The sequence below is a fragment of the Pezoporus flaviventris genome, unplaced genomic scaffold (assembly GCF_033815535.1).
Source record: "Pezoporus flaviventris isolate CSIRO_AGI_PZ_B2104156 unplaced genomic scaffold, CSIRO_AGI_Pfla_v1 ptg000045l, whole genome shotgun sequence".
Classification (NCBI taxonomy): Eukaryota; Metazoa; Chordata; class Aves; order Psittaciformes; family Psittacidae; genus Pezoporus; species Pezoporus flaviventris.
In genome coordinates this window covers 8,304,774-8,321,451 of record NW_026892593.1, presented here as the reverse complement: position 1 = coordinate 8,321,451, position 16,678 = coordinate 8,304,774, and the positions used below count along the sequence as shown (strand labels likewise).

The 16,678-nt window shown below is 38.5% G+C and overlaps 1 protein-coding gene across 4 annotated transcripts in view; it reads left to right on the top strand.

Moving 5' to 3' along the window:
* PHTF2 (putative homeodomain transcription factor 2) overlaps window positions 1-16,678 on the top strand; it is a 67,401-nt gene that overhangs the window by 8,342 nt on the left and 42,381 nt on the right. For 3 of the 4 annotated variants that reach the window (XM_061467339.1, XM_061467341.1, XM_061467337.1), the window contains exon 2: window positions 7,676-7,752. In XM_061467339.1, coding sequence (XP_061323323.1) covers window positions 7,708-7,752 — 45 coding nt within the window. In that variant the 5' untranslated portion in view covers window positions 7,676-7,707. Of the gene's footprint in view, window positions 1-218; window positions 287-7,675; window positions 7,753-16,678 lie in introns of those variants that run through there. The other variant, XM_061467338.1, reaches the window with a different exon arrangement.

Genomic DNA, 16,678 nt, shown 5'->3' with positions numbered 1-16,678 from the left:
ACCGCTGCACGCATTGTTCTTTTCCCAGAACCTGAAATAAACCTGAATAATCCTGATCCTCAACATCTTGTTACTCTTTCAGACCGTTGTGTAATTCACTGGCAAAAAAAAGTATTCCTGGGAGACAGTTACTTTTTGTGGTGCTTCCTTGCTAGTTTGTTCTTCAGGTCTTGGTGGTTTTGCTGTGGAGATGGTTAACGGAGCCTGCTTCCCATCTGATTTGCAAACCGATTCTCGCTGCGTGCTCCGTGCTGCAGCTGCAACTGAGAGTTTCCTGCTTCGGATGGTAAGTGATAAAGGGCAAGAGCTTATAAGGAAGAATAAAAATGCAGTGGCAGAAGCGGTATCAGATACTCTAGTCTGTGGGCAAAAGAGAGATGCCTGAGAAAGTTTCTGTTTTTCTGTAACTGACATCTTAGTGGAGGCACAGGCTGGCATGGACATGCTGCCAATATGTTTGTATCATGGTATGTCATGTTTGGCATGGCTGTGTGTATGAAGAACAAGGCATGATATGCAGCAGCCAGCATAGGGACTGAATCATTGTTGCTGTTGTTGGCCTGATAAAGTCCTCAAACAACAAAACTCCCCAAGAGAGGTATTAAGGGAAGTTAAATGGTGGGGGTTTTTACCAGTTTCAGGATGATTGTGGGTTTTGGGTATTTTGGCTTTTTTTGAGATACAATGAAGTGCAAAGTTTGAAAATGTTTTCTCTTCCATAAGCAGTGTCTTAGGAATTCTGGCATCCAAATTTAGCAGTTGTTGTTGTTCTCTGAGGATAGCAAGTATGTTAATTCCTTTTAGTTACAAACTATCATGCTATTCCTTTGGGAAAGCACGTATGTTAATTCCTTCTTATGAACTATCATGACCTTGGATTGCAAGGCAACAACTTGGGGGGCCTTGGCTGGCATGGCAGCAAGAGCACTGCTCATGCTGGCTGCTGGATATGGTCCTTAAGTTTGCCGTGTCTGATTTCTTTATGTTGTTTTATTTTTTTCTTCCCTTTTGCTGTTTCAGCTTTCCTTAAGGCTAGCTGAAAAGAACACAATAAAACTTCCACTGGAAGGCGTGAACCTGGGAGTGACAAAGTTTATAATTTGCTTGTATACAATTTGCAGTTCTGGAATGCTGTTTTGTGAACAGCCATACATAGATAAAGTACTTTAACAGAACTCTGAATGCATTGTATAGCATTTGATGTACCCTTTAAACAAAAGAAACATAGGTTTCATGGCCTGTTTGTAATGCACATGAAAATGATGAGGCTTTTCAGGCATTGCTTTGAGGGTTTAATTGTGTTCCTGATGGCAGTTGCGGAAGTCCCATGGATTTGAGGGTAAGAAGGATGACACCTTTCCAGTTCTAGTGGTGTATCCACATTGCATTGATACCTGCGTTGCCTGCTTTTGTTGTGCCAGAAGCAGCTTTTCTATCAACAGTGGATGCCTAATATGACTGAGCTGTTTATTTGGCTCATTGAAAATTAACTTGGAATATCAAATAATGTCAAGAATTTGATGATAATGTTAACTGCTATTTTGATGTTGAACCTGGAAAGGGAGGGGTTTTTATCATCATTGTCTAGGTGTGCATCAGTAGTTGTAATGTTTTGCTCTAAGCAATTTGAGTTTGTGTGATACAAATGTTGATACAAAATCAGTAATTTGGGGCCATAGGCTTTACTCTTCTGATTCTTTGTCTCTTCCTATCAGGGAATCTTAGTGAAATTATGCCTGTGATTGTGAAACTGTAATATGGAGAACATAACATAATGGAAAAACACTTATACTGTGGAAAGCAGTTGAAACCAAGTTCTAGTATTCTCACGGCTTTATGTAGCAACTTTTTAAAACTGCCTTTAATTCACCTTCAGAAGAAGAACTTCTCTTAGCAGTAATAACAATCAATGGTGTTTTAAAAATGCATTTTAGGTAAATGCCACAGCTCTGCAATTTTACTCCTAATGGTGTCTAGTGAGCATGCCAGCTTCGTCAGTGACCATAGTCATAATGAGTTGAGAAGGACACTCAAGTCCTGACTCAGCAGCTGGATGGTATCCTGACCATTCAGGTTAGGGCTGTTACAAAGGAAACAGCTTCCTTGAAATACTTAGTGATTCACAGTGTTTATAGGCAAGGAAAGCAGCTATTTGTCTATGCTTCCTTGTGAATGTTGTATTTCTAGTTATGTCCTTTTGTGGACTGACACTGCTTAGACTTGTATATTCTTCCAGAAACTGACACTTTTTATCTCTGTGAGGAATACAGTTTTATTCTGAGCTTCTGTCAGAGTTTGGGATGGATTTTATTTTCCATAGACTGTCATTTAGAAATGTACATATTTAGGTCTGACTTGGATTGCCAAAACCCTGTGGATATGAGTACAATTTTCAAATATACTTCAAATTTATTTAAACCTGCAGTGTAGTATCTAATCCCATCTTACACAATAAGCACTGTACTGCTTAACTGAGCGTCTAACTACCTGAATATAGACATCTAAATATAGATTGTTGTGGCTTTTGAAAAAACGACTTATTTGATTGCAAGGTGTAGTGTACTTAAAAATTGAAAAATAATCATGCTCTGAAATGGAAAGGAAATAGCTAAGAAACCCCACTTCTGAATAGGGATCATCAAAACCAGGCAGTCGTCTATTTTTTAGCTTTAAGGAAGTAATGAAGTTTTGATCAAAAAACATTGCTTGTTTTTCATAGTATTAACTGTGTGATGGAAATGTTATGAATGTCTCTGTTGAATGTCACAGAGATGCTGTGATCAAGCTTTTACGTCTGGATGTTCTGTCTAATCTCTGAAGTTGGGAGTGTTTTTTGTGTTGCTCTGAAGTCTCCAACTAGTTAGGACTAAGTTAACCTTGCTGTAGCTACTCTGCACAGGACATTATGTACAACTGAGTGCAAAACCTGGTCCCAGTCCCAGGTGAAGATATTTGACACAGGACATGAAACAAATGGCTGGATCTGGAGAGGATGGGAGGAGAGCAAGGCACAAGAATAGACAGTGCTCTGTGGATGTGCATCAGCTGTTTTGATTTGTTCATGTACTTGTTTGGTGCTGATATGCCTCACAGCTCAGTTGTACCATCTGACTTCAGGATCACCATCAGTACAAACTGTCAGCTGAGCAACATATTAACTTGTAATGAATGTGCAGAGTTCTGAAATTGTTGTGGTACTTAGTCACCTGCCCTGGTGTTTGGAGAGCTGTGGGCAGATGCAGAGTAAGAGCCAGGGCTTAAGTGCCTTGAATTGTTACCGTCCACTTCTCATCCAGGTAAGTTAGCTTCAGACCAAGTGTTATCAAGCTCATTATACTGTTTGTCCCCTGTCCCATGCCCCCCCTAATAACCAGACCTTAAACCCCAACCACACCAAAACAAACAACCCCTATAAAAGTAAACAAACCCCAAACAATAATCCACAGACAAGTTTGCAGCCCCTGCAAGCAGGAATACTGTCCAGAAATAATGAAACAAAGCTTTTCGCCTTTCTTTTTAGTGCTGTCTCAGAAACTGTTGTGTATCTCTTGAAGAAAGTATGTGATATTTCCTTGTAGAGGTATTTTTACTTGGCATACCAAACTCTGTTAAGTCTTTTAAGACATTTTGTCATATTTACTTTTGTAAGCATCACCTTTACATTTGTGCATGCAAATGTGTATGCAAATATGCTCTAAACCACCACTAAAATAGACTCTATGGAAGACTTGATGTAGAGAGTTGCTTAAAACCACAAAAGCTATGGGTAATCTAAAAAATGGTTTTGTTGATATAAATAAAATGAATTATTAATAGAACTACTTCATTATACTTGGTTTATAGTTTTGTGATGTGGTAATTTCTGGAGGCAAAGGCTGTTTGAGTGAATTGGAGAACTGCTGCAAAGAAGTTGCTGCCTTTAAAATGGCTTGTCCAATTTTAGCCATATTTGACACAGGTGGGAGTCTTTGATCCATGAGTTAGTGTTGGTTTCCTGAAAAATCATTGACCTTGGGGAGAAAGAGATCAAGTTGCTGTGGCTGTTGAGGGAAAGTTTTCTCTGCGTGTTCAACAGTTCTTTACAGCTAATAATGAGTTTCTTCAACCTTTTTCTCCTCTTGTAATTATGGTGGTAGGAAACGGGTATATTGTAGGACATGTGTGTTGGCTTAAGAGAATGGGAAGGAGTTAATGATTCTCTGAGATGACTTCAGAAAGGAGGGGAAGGCAAGGTGTGCAGTTGTGATAACAGTCTGTGTGACATCCTTCCTACATTGGCACTGCTCTCTCTGTGACTGCCGTATGGGTGTGTGGAGGCTGTGTATGGCTGAGGCCTTCCTCTTGCTTTGAGTCTGTAGTCCAGTGTAGCAAATGATTTTAAGTTTACTTAAACAGGTTTTCAAACAAGAAATCAAATCCTCTTTTAAGCTTTATATTGGTGAGAAGGAAAGGTAACCACTCTATAGAGTATGCCAAGTTATATCAACGTCGCTTTTGGGCTCCGTGCTTTATGTAATAGAAATATTGTGCCAACGAATTCTTTGTGATTGATAGTTGCTCTTAGAAAAACTGCTGCTATTATCAGAAACAAATAGGTCAGAAACAATTACAGATGTTGACACAGTCATGGCTGCCAGCTTTGACTGACTTGATGTGGCTTACACAATGATATTGTCAACAGTGGAAAAATTGCAGTGCGTGTTTGCTCAGTTGCACCGAAAGTCAATGTCGTGATGTTTCTAAAACTTGTTAATAACTGTCAAAGCTCTCTCAGAGACATTTCTTTCTATTGTGTTATAGTTTTGTTTGAAGTTGTATAAAGGATATTGGAGTTGCACTGTTAGAAATATTAAATACAGTCCCTTTGGGGTATTTGATTTTTCTTATTTGAAAAAGCTTTGTGCAGCATGAAAATTTATGGCATTATTTTTCTTAGAAATCCTCAGGAGCTGATATGAAATTAGTCTGTTCATTGAAGCTTTGAACTATAGTGTGTGCCACGTATCCAAACTTATTAAATACAGTGTCTTTAAAGTAATGCACGGGTAAATACGAGTACATCCATGCCTGCGTCAGGGAAGACTGAATAAAGAGGTGTGAGTGCAGAACTGAGTCTCTCAGAGGGTCATCTCTTCTTTCCAAGAAATGTCTTGGAAGATGGCAGTGTTGATAGGGCTTTTGTGGAGGGGGTATTTGTGATTTTCATACAGTCAGCTGCTATGTTCAGGTAATCTCTGCTTCTTTGCTTTTAATGAAATTTTTGATGGTGAACAACATATGATAAAGTGTCATAAGCTATTCTAATGCTTTTATTTTCATCTGTTGCAGTTTCAGTTTCCAGTCTATCTTTGCCATTGTCTGTTTTCTTTACCTTTCTTATCTATGCAAGAGCTGTGAACAAATGTCTTTAAAAGAAAAAGATAAGGATCACCTTTAATCTTTCATTATAAAAACTCCCTACAGATTAATAATTCTTTTAATGACAAAATAGAAGGTGCAATAACATTGATACTGATAATGTTATGATAAGTGTGGTATTTTATCAGAAATATACCTTTTAATCACATTTTTTATTTTTCTAAGAGAAAAAGCTTGGTGTCTGGGGGCTAAGCTGCCATTCCTCCTCCTTCCCGCTGGTGAGACCATGGCTGAGTGCTGGGGCCAGTTCTGCTCCCCGGTATGACAGAGACTTGGGCGTACTGGAGAGAGTCCAGCGGAGGGCCATAGAGATGGTGAAGGGACTGAAGCACCTCTCCTGTGAGGGAAGGCTGAGAGAGCTGGGACTGTTCAGCCTGGGGAGGAGAAGGCTCAGGGGGATATCATTGTAAATAGCTACCTGAAGGGAGGATGCAGTGAGGTCAGAGACAGGCTCTTCTCAGTGGTGGCCAGGGACAGGACCAGGGTCAGTGGGCAGACAGTGAAGCACAGGAGGTGCCATCTGAACATCAGGAAACACCTTTTCACTGTGAGAGTGACCGAGCATTACCACAGGTTGCACAGGGCAGTTGTAGAGTCTCCATCCTTGAAGATATCCAGAAACCAACTGGACATGGTCCTGGGCAGTGTGATTGAGGTGGGCCTGCTTGAGCTAAGGGGGTTGGACCGGGACACCTCTAGAGGTCCCTGCCAACCACAGCTGCTCTGTGACTGTGAAACTGTGTGTGCAAAGAAGAGGAGATCTTGTGCTGATTCATGCGTGATTTTTAGCCAGTTCCACATGATCCTGCAATCATTCAGATAGTATGTTTGGGAAACGTGCTTAATACTTTGAAGTTACTTACGTTAACTTTTTTAGAGTGCTTTGCAAAATTTATCATAAATTTATAGCTTTACAGAATAATGCAGGAATTCTCTTGCATATCAAATACTTGGGTGCATTTATGTAAAAACAACATTCTTAAACTGTTTGTAAACATGGGAAGGATGCTGAATATTAGGTGGAGCTGAAAACGTGATCTTTTACCAGCTAGTATTAAAAGGTCACATGTAGTGTAGTGTGCCCCTTTGACCTTTTTTTAGCTGGGCTTGACTGTCGCATATTTGTTTACATACTCATACTTTTGGAGGGAATCAATGAGAGGAAAGTTTATTAAACACAGAAGTACTCAGATCTTTTGGCAGAATAGCTTAAAAAGGCTTTTTTTAATTCCTTCTTCCTTTCTTCCACTGGCTGCTTCCTACCTTAAATAAGTTTGAAATGTAGGCGCTGTACTAATTTAACTAGTGTATGTTAATATCTGAGTAATCTGTTTGTGTAATATTTGAGTTAGGTTTAATGTTAATACAGTCATATCTGAAAGGACTTGCGTATTATAGTAAAATGTCTGGAAAGGATTCTGTAATTCTCGCCTAAACTTTAATTTTCCAGAATGGCCAGTAAGAGAGAATCCATGCAATTCTGTAGAAAGATACTAAATGTAAATCTAAAGGCTTTTTTATATATCTTTTCATAATTGTCTCTTTTTGGTTTTGATTTTTTTCTGAACTAACTGTGGTTGACTGATGACATGAAAGAGAACTTAATCTTCAGGGTAGGAATGTTTTGTCTAGGCTGAAAAGTGTGTTTTCTTTATTTCACATTGAAACTAATGGCAGCGACATCAAAGATTAACTAATCCTACTGCTATTTGCTGCCATTAAAACAAACTTACCACTCTCCCTTGTTTGTTTTTCTCCTTTTGACTTGGTTTGAGTCCACTCTTTTCATTAATGTATTTTATAATTAGCGGAGTTCTGGCACTGTTTTTTTGTTTGGTTGTTTGTTTGTTTTTTAATTTCAAAATGTATTGACTAGTATGTATGGCATTTTCTTGCATTTTATAACACAGTTATTCCTATTCAGAATACTGGGCTGTGGTAATAACTATGGGTTGCTTAATTTATCAGACAAATACGCTGCAGAAGTCTTGTGAGGTTCTCGTGAGGCAGTAACAGACCATGTCTGTGCCACTTGTGTTTGACAGGGAAGGATGGACAAATCCAAGCCTTTGGATATAGCAGCAGATTTGTTTTCTTAGAAGAGAAACCCCAAACTTACTAAAGTGGCAAAGAGGCAAGGTGTATATGTAGTAAACATAGCTGTTCAGCACGTTGCAAGTAACAGGAGTGTTTCTACATTCCCTGTTGGCCTTCGTGGGGAAGGTGAAAGTAAAGTTCTGTCTTTTTCTGTTAACAGCTTAAAATGACCGTGTGAATTCAGTGGAATAAATGGCGTCCAAAGTAACTGATGCTATAGTTTGGTACCAGAAGAAGGTAAGCTTGCTATTTGTTTTTATGGTGGCTTTAAAAAAAAAGTCAGTTTACTGTGTTCAGTTATACAATATAATAAATATACTACTTACTGGGTAGTGTTGTATGTGAGTGAGTAGCTCGAAACTTTCCTTCCAGAAGTAACTCAATATTAAGTCACCATTTCTAATGAAATGGAATAGCTTCTGGTCTGTGTTGAAAAGTCCTCACTCCCTTGGCTACTTGTAGTGTGAGGAAAAAAAAAGGAAAGAAAATTCTCATTCTCAGTAGAATGTTAATTAATGTACAGGAGGATTTGTTTCTGTAGCACATCACTGAATCCTTGTATTTAAGTTGAGAGAATTGAAGTGCATTTTCTGTCAGTAACAAGAAACTGTGTAATCCATACCCAAAAGAGATAGGCTGGGGCTTTTTAGAAGTTAATTAGACAATGAAAATGATAGTTACAGTATTGCCTGCACATAGAAATGTTGATGCCTCTTTCTGATTTATTATTTTGACAATTTCAAATCATCGTCTCCGCTTGACATTAGTGTGCCGGTTGGCTTGTTCAGTTAAATTGCTTTTTAAAAGCTGAAAACTCTGCTAAATTTGCTTCTTTATCAAGCTGTAAGGTGTGATTTTCATTTATTTTATTTTATTTTTTAAATAAATACATGTCTTTTTACCTGACAGTCATGCAGGAAAAGGAATGCTATGTGTGATATGCTCCAGCTTCCCATCCTCCTGATGTTAGGGAGACAGGACCTTCTGCTGATTAGTCACTGTGCTGTGATCTTCCAGAGGGCAGGCCCTCTAGTCTTGATATAAACAACCCATTCCTCAATTTTACTTTTTCCAGGACACTGCTCCTAACAGGATTACTCATTATCAGTACAGGTCATTTTAACCCTTGTTCTCTTGCCTTTTCAAGTGATTTCATACACATTTCCATTTATCTTGTTCATAGCAACTATTTCTGCCGTAAGTCTCTGTAGCCTTTTACAGAGGTCTGCTTGGCTAGAAATGGCATGCTGCCCTTATGGCAAGCAGTTGGGAGGAAGTGACTCCTGCTACTTCATGAGAGACTGGGCTGTCTTCAGAAGGGATAAGATCTTGCATAGACCAGATTTCAGTGTTTTTCATGAAGGGAACAAAATTTAATAGCAATCCACATGTGGACCAGGGTCTGCCAAATGAACAGGTTTTGCTTCTTTCCATATGTGGAAGTGCGGTCTTATTTTGGGACAAATGGCTGAGTTGCAGAAATATTGCATCTTATGCTTATTAGATTGTTATTTCTTAGGTCCCACTTACTGAAGGTTCTCCTGGATCGAGCTGGTAACTTTGTAGTGTGGTCTGTGATATGTTCCTGGGAGCACTTCAGGCTCTTTCAGCCATGTCCTTGCTTGTTTGTTTATTTACTTATTCAAATCTCTTACATAGCACAATATTTTTTTTTCCCCTTGGATTGGTTGTTTGCACCAAAGATTTCAAATTGGGGAACAGGAAGCACTGTGCTAGTGGGTACCAGACATCTTTTAGTTCCTTTCTGTTATGTGATGATTGCTTATGATGGCAAAACTCTATGAATGGTGGTTGCTTTCTGCTTTAAATATTTATTTCAGAGTTGTCCCACTTACTTTGCTTTTTACATCTGCTGGTTGCTGACAACAGTAACTGAAATTTAAAATGGGGAGGGATGAAAGTTTAGCATGTTCTAGCAGTAAAACATTGTTTCGAGGGCAAGGGAGAACCAGGACTGTGGTCAGTACTCATCAATTGCTATGACTTCCCTATATGATAAAATGAGGAAAATAAAGCATTACTTTGGGGAGGCATTTTCAGATGACTGAACTGGTGTATGAGTGCCTTGAAAAAGAACATGAAGAGCGTCTTCTGATATTTATAGTCATACATAAAGAAGAAAAGTATATTTGAGTAGGTGGAGGCTGTGAGAGGTACTGAGCAGATAACTTGCTCCTTGTGATCTTTTGGTTTCAATTTTAATATAATTTTTAATATTTTTTTATGTATTTTTTTCGTGTCTGTACTGAGTTTCAGAAATCTTTTGGTTTCTCATAAGTAAGGCATTTTTGTATTTCGTTAATGGAGAGAGTTAAGCAATTGAGCTCTTCCAGCCCTACTTTATGCAAGTTTTCCAGACACCAAGTTTACTCATATGACTCATGCTATTGTCTGAAATTGAGCTCCTCACACGAGGACTTTAGTAATGCACTTAATTGTTTGAAAGGTCAGACCTTTTATTATGTAAGCTTGGCTTTTGTTGTTGCAATAGACTTACTCTGCTTTTAGTGCATGGGAGCTCTCAATTACTGTCTTGTAAACACACAGTAATCAATTCTTAGTTGCTTTAAGTTGGGTTTTAAGATTTCAGATAGTGTATTATGCCAGCTTGTTATCTGAGATACAAGATTGCATGGACATAGCTTTACTGCTTCCAGCGATAGTTTGCCTTTCACAGCTGGTACAAATACTCTTGCAAGGCATGATATCTGAACAGATACGGGTTGGCTCTGTGAAAAGCAAAATGAATTAAACCTTTGCTGTGTTCCTGGGTGCTCTGGGAAGTGCACTGCTGGGGCACTTGCGTGTCTGACAGGGTTTGTCCAGCTTGTTTTCAACACTTTGTGCTGCTCTGGTTCTTGCAATAAAGGGGTGTGGTGGGGTTGTCTGCATTGTTCTCTGGAACGATTCATTACTTTGGTCCCAGACAGCTACTGAGCTAACATTCACATGTATGCACTTTATTAGTTAGTATAGAATCAAAGAATCATAGAATCATTGAGATTGGAAAAGACCTTGAAGATCGAGTCCAACCATTAACCCAGCGCTGCCAAGCCCACCACTAAACCATGTCCCTGAGGGCCACCTCTACAAGTCTTCTAAATACCTCCACGGTGGTGACTCCACCACTTCCCCGAGCAGTCTGTTCCAATGCTTGACAACCCTTTTGGTGAAGAATTTTTTCCTAATATCTTATCTAAACCTCCCCTGGTGCAGCTTGAGGCTGTTTCCTTTTGTCCTATCGCTTGCGGTGGGGGACCGACTTCCACCTCCCTACAACCTCCTTTCAGGTAGTTGTAGAGTGTGATAAGATCTCCCCTGAGCCTCCTTTTCTCCAGGCCTCCAGTTTAGGGGCTATATGTAACTTTACCTTAACTTTCTGATTTCCAGTTTTCAAGCCTTGCTGCTAATACAGGGAACTTTATACAAATATGTTGATAATATTGCAGGAAGTAATTATGGCTTGCTTTCTCTTGGGGATGGTTATAGAGGAAGACAGAATGGAATTTAATGAATTGAACTCCTATCCTGCACCTGATCGTGCGTCAGTTAACTTTGCCAAAGCAGCTTTCAGCTGTTTTGGGTGTTCCTTGGGTATGGCTGTTAAAGGGCACAATAAAACAAATGAGATGTTTTCTCTCTAGTGGCTTTAAAGGACTAAATTAGAGTTCTAATTGCATTGCTTTAAGATCTGTAATATTCAGTGTTTTACAGCTCATTAGTCCAAGATTATACTGCCAAGTTAGTAAAGGAGGAAACAACACAATTTATGTTATTCCCAGAAATCACATGATTTCCTCTTGGTGCTGAATTCATGTGATGCATTGGTGACCCTGGCACCAAATGCAGCTGTTGTCAAATGACTGGGCTGTATGGCTCTATTACCTTAAACTTTGGATGCTGAAACTGTATCAGTTCAGAAAGGTCTGCCTTCAACTGCTAAAACTTGACAAGTGTGGGAGCTGGCTGTTTGTGAAAGCACTGAGGAGAAAAAAAAAGAAGTCTATTTATAAGAGTTTCCTCCCATGTAGTGCTGGGATTGGTAGTGAAGTTGTCATCTGAGTAATCTTTGGGGATTGCCTTCAGCAGCTCATTTTGGTGAGACAAAACTCAAGTTTCTGAATCTTGTGCAGAAGGTCACTCAAAAATTGACTCTGTGGCTGAATGGAGCAGGCTTCAGTCTTGCCTGGCTGTTGGCTGTATGCTTCCTTTGCCTTCTCACAGATTTTCTGGCACTTGTCCCCTGACCAAATTCAACCTATTAGTCCAGTTATAACTAAGACTAAGGAGCTGAACCTATCTAATAGGTGAAGGGACAGAGCAAAGAGCTCACATCCCTGTCTTGAGAGGGATTCTCTGATGCTTTAATTGTTTCGTTATGTCTTGTGAAACTATAACCTTCCATTTTGTTTTCTATTCCTGAGTGGTCTGATTTATCTTTTGCCACCCGGAGGAATGCACTGGCACAAAGAAAGTGTGCCATGGGAAGTGGAAATGATCAGGGGTGTAAGGGCAGTGCTGTTTTAAAATCCCAGTTGCAATGCTGGTAAAATTGCTAGATTTTCAGTGGTCTTCAGGGAATTACATTGGGTAATGAGGCTGTCAGATTGGTTTCCTTTACTCAGTTATGTCTTGAGGCTGCTCTGTTTTGTGAACATACATAATTGTGTAAAAAATAGTGTTGCAGAGGTGTTAAATCCTTAACACTTGGAGAGTAACTGGGCTGTGATGTACAAAGAGTCTGAGAGATCTTGGTTTGCTTAGTCTTAAGAAGACATGGCAAAGGGGAGAGTTTACTGCTTTAGCAACTGCTGCTTTGGCGGCCATGGAGAGGATGGAGCCACACTCTCCTCAGAGCTGCAGAGGGATTGCATGAGGGGCAATAACCACAAGCTGAAATGTGTGAAATTCTGGTTAGATATAAGAATAAAAATGTTTAATGTGAGGTTTGCCGATTGTTGAGACAGGACCCCAGAAAGGTTGTGAAATGTCCAGTCCACTTTTATGAAGACTGTTGGACTGTAACAGTTAATAAAGCCAATATTTTAACACTAAGTATTTTAATAATGTGTTAAACTCTCAATTTCATTGGTAGACAGTCCAAGGAAGCAACTTTGTTTTCTATTTACCAAACTCCGTATTTTGTATCTTTTGGATTTCTTATTACAATTGTGATGTTCCTTGTAAAAGTGTTTAGAGGCTTCAAAGAGCAAAGCTTAACGTGCAGGTTTCATTACTGATACACATTAAAGTTTTAAGATCCAGGAGGAAATACTATGTATTTTTAGGATTATAATCTTTGCTAGTCTGCTTGGTCATAAATTATAAATGTCTCCTGAAATATTGATTGATTCCATTAGAATCAGAAGGTCTTGTGAGTATTGGGCTACAGGTTGATACCATCACTACGTTAGCTTAAAGTGAATATCAGTGTCATTCACAAAGCTCAAATTCAATCTTGATGCATATATGGGTTGTTAGGAGAAAGACACTGGGGAGAGATATTATGTGGTGCAGAAAACCTTTGCAGTGGGCTTTATTTGGAGTAGAAATAGGCTGTGTTTTAAATAGCTTAACTTTTTACTTAGGCTAATAGCTGTCAGTGTTATAAAACCAAACTGTACAGGTGCCAAACAAATTTTAGATACAGAAAGAATTGTGATCAAATGGTTTCTGTTCTGAGGTATTTGATTTGGAAGGAGTAAGTGCTGTTATTTCAGGTAATTTCAAGAGGTGCACGTATCTCTTAAATGCATAAAACATTACGAGGAGTCTGCATTTAAAAAGGATCTCAGATTCATTTAATCTTTCAGTAAAGAGCTAGCTTTCTCAGATAAGTTTATTGTTGTCCAGTGTGTAATTGTATAGCTTAATATCCCATGTCAAGTCACATAAAAGTTAATACTTGTTTTTGGCAATTAATGACTTGTAAAGAAACATTTTTTTTCCCCTAGAAAACCTGTTTAATAGTGTATCATGCTCAGTTAATTTAGGATGCTAAGCTCTCACTTTTCCATTGTGAAAGAAGACTGGCAGAGTCTCTGCATGTAATCCCTTAAATACTAAAAAAATTAATAGCTGTTTGAAGAATGGTTGTTGATTCTGCAAGTACGTAAAGGACCAGAATTCCTTTCTTCTTTACTAGGTGTTTATTGAGGCACAGTGTCTTGAGAATTGAACATTTTTAGAGGTAGCTGGTTTGGATAGACTTGACAGAGCATTGAGGAAGCCTGGGATGCATGATTTAAACTAAATGCATATGAAAGAGTGTCTAGTTCTGCTACAGGGAAGTTATATCACAGGTTTTTGTATCTGTAACGTATTACTGAGCAATTTCCTGCTACAGGATTGTGTTACTGATGCTTGGTGGTGAAAATTACATTCAGAAATTATAGGACAGGCTTGTATCTAACTTGAATGAACAAATTATTTAAAGTTCAACAGAGATTTTTTTTTTAATTAGTTTATTTTCTGGCAGATTTAAGATCCTATTTGATAAGGTATTTTATAAACTAAATTAGAATAAATTTATGTGATAAATCAGGTTAAATTTGGGATATATTGTGTAGTTTGCTAAAAAAAAAAAAGATTTCATGGCCAGATGTAGACTGGACTGATAGATTGAAACAATCAGTGACAAGCTTTTGTGCAAACAGTCCTGCACTAAGTTGTGAACAGATTTTAAAAGCATTATTTATTGTTGTATACTTAAAAAATGAGTCATTTTTGCACCTGTGTATTTTTTGTACTTTAAATTTCATTTAAGGAATACTGCACAACTTGCAGTAGAGTTGCAGGTAATGTTGGTGGGTTCAGGATTATACAACTTGAGTTGATTGAGGTCTTCATGTTGAGCTAACAGTTCTAGGCATGGGAAGCTTGAGCACCTGTGAAGCAGCCCTAGGGACGGTCACATACAGAAGGAAAGCTTGCTTTGATCAACTGTTGTGTGTATTTAAATTCTTCAGCTTGGAAGCATGTATGATCTTATCTCTGGAAGGTTATTGCTTCATTTTATTTGCCTTTAGAGCTTCATTTCTTTGGCACTGCTAGATGTTAGACTTCTTTTCAGTGTCCTGCAGGTATGTACAATTGTAAAGAATAGCACAAATAGCCAAGAGCTAGAGTCCACATGCAAATATTTGACAACTGAATACTTAAATTTACATGAAACATAATTTAGATGCAAATATTTGTAAATAAAACCTCTTTGAAGTGGCAATTGAGTGTGCTCTCAAGTATTTAAAACTGGGAAGGTCTGCTAGTATTAAATTCTCTCATTCACAAATTACATTGTTGAATTCATACAGGTGTTTAGCTCCTGTGGTCATTATTATGTGTTATAATTTAGCTTGTTGTCAGTGAAAAACGCTTTCCAATGAATTCTGCAAGAACTCACATGTTTTTTAATGAATACATTTCACAAACTCTAATTTCCTGACATAAGGTAGAGAAGAAAAAAAAAAAAAGCCTATGTTTCTTACTTGCCTTGTTTCAGCAACACTAGTTCTACCTATTTTTGTTTGATGTGGGAAATAATGTGTTCCAGCCTGGTACTTTGTAAGGACCTTTGTTTTTCATGGATTTCCTTCTGATGCACATTGGATAGAAGTATACAGTGATGCTTATGCAGATGGAGAGCAAGGAAATGAAGTATCAGATCTAAATTTGATGTGCTGAGCACAACACCTGTGCCCTGAAGTGCTTCTAAATCTTTCTTAAAACATAAACAGATGATATTAGGTAGATTGAAAAAAATGTGAGAGATGGTAATGGCACTTGCTCTCTATAGTTATGTAATTATCCCTTTAACTCTTTTCACTTTGCAACAGAATGATGTTACTTAATAGCCCTGTGCTCAGATTTTAATGAAGTTGATCAGAGGGGGTTGGCCAGACCCAATGGGCTAATAAAACAGTTTTAAAAGACCATCTCCCTTAGAGTTGTTTGGCTGTCTCATTGTACCTCCTGCTGGAAGAATTGCTTTATGGGGCAGTGTTAAAAGAAAAATGTGAATGGAATAATCCCTACTTCTTGTCTTTGGGGGGAAACTGCTACCTAGCCTTGAGGGAGAAGAAATTTTTGTAGGAAGGCATAACTAAGTCAAACTTGAGATCATTCAACTTCCTTGCCCCAGATGTCTTCTGGGATCTCTTTCCCAGAATTCCTTTAGCAAACAGTCGGTTATTTGTCTAAAAGAAGAACGCTCTTTTAAAAGACTGTTTCAACTCTACACCAGTTTCAGCTATAAATGGAATCAGGAATACAGAGTTTGCTTTACAGCTTTATTGGCACAAAGGCTTCCTTCCGCATTTGTTTCTTGCATAATCGGGAGGGAGCCAGACTTGCATCCCCTTTTCTGTCTTTGTAGAAAGAAATCTCTTCTGGAAGCGCGGCGGGAAGGACACAATATTATGCAGCACAAAAACCTCACTTAGGGCTCTTCTCAATAAATTTCAGGAAAACCAGGAAGGCCTGAAATTTCATTTAAAATGTACTTAGAGAAAAAGCCAGAACAATCAGATGTAAATGTCTGGGTGGAGTGGTTACTCAAGATAGTGACTTTTTAATTGCTGGCTGTTATCCAGGTGGAGTTAGCTCTTAAACTTCCTTTTGTTTAATTAATTTAATTGTAGCAAGTGCTTTATTCTGCCCAGTACAGTGCCTGACTCCCTAATTATTTTCCACACTCTACATTTTTTTCCAAAAGAGAGGCGCAAAGTATTATTATTATCAAAAAACAAATAGATTTTTTATAAATTTTTTTCTTCAAAATTTTAACATTTTCTAGTTTAACACTGGAGACTGAAACAGTAAAGGCAAATCAGAACAATGTTTATGGTGTCTGCACTCGTGCTTGGGCCTTTTCTGTTGCAGTGTGTGGACTGGATGCAGAAGCCATGATCTCGCAGTAAGGTTGAATTTAAGCAGGTTTGCTCCCATGGCAGGGGCTCTACTCTCTCTCAGGCATCCAGATGAAGCTGCTTGTATCAGCTCTCTGCAGTAAGTAAAGGACTCTGTCTCAGGAAGTTCCTCTGTCTCTCTTAACTGCTCAGTGCCCATGTTATGAATCAGACTCAAGATGTGTAACAGTGTGTGCACACACGTGTATAGGTCGAGGTAGAAATGAGATGGAAAGGTT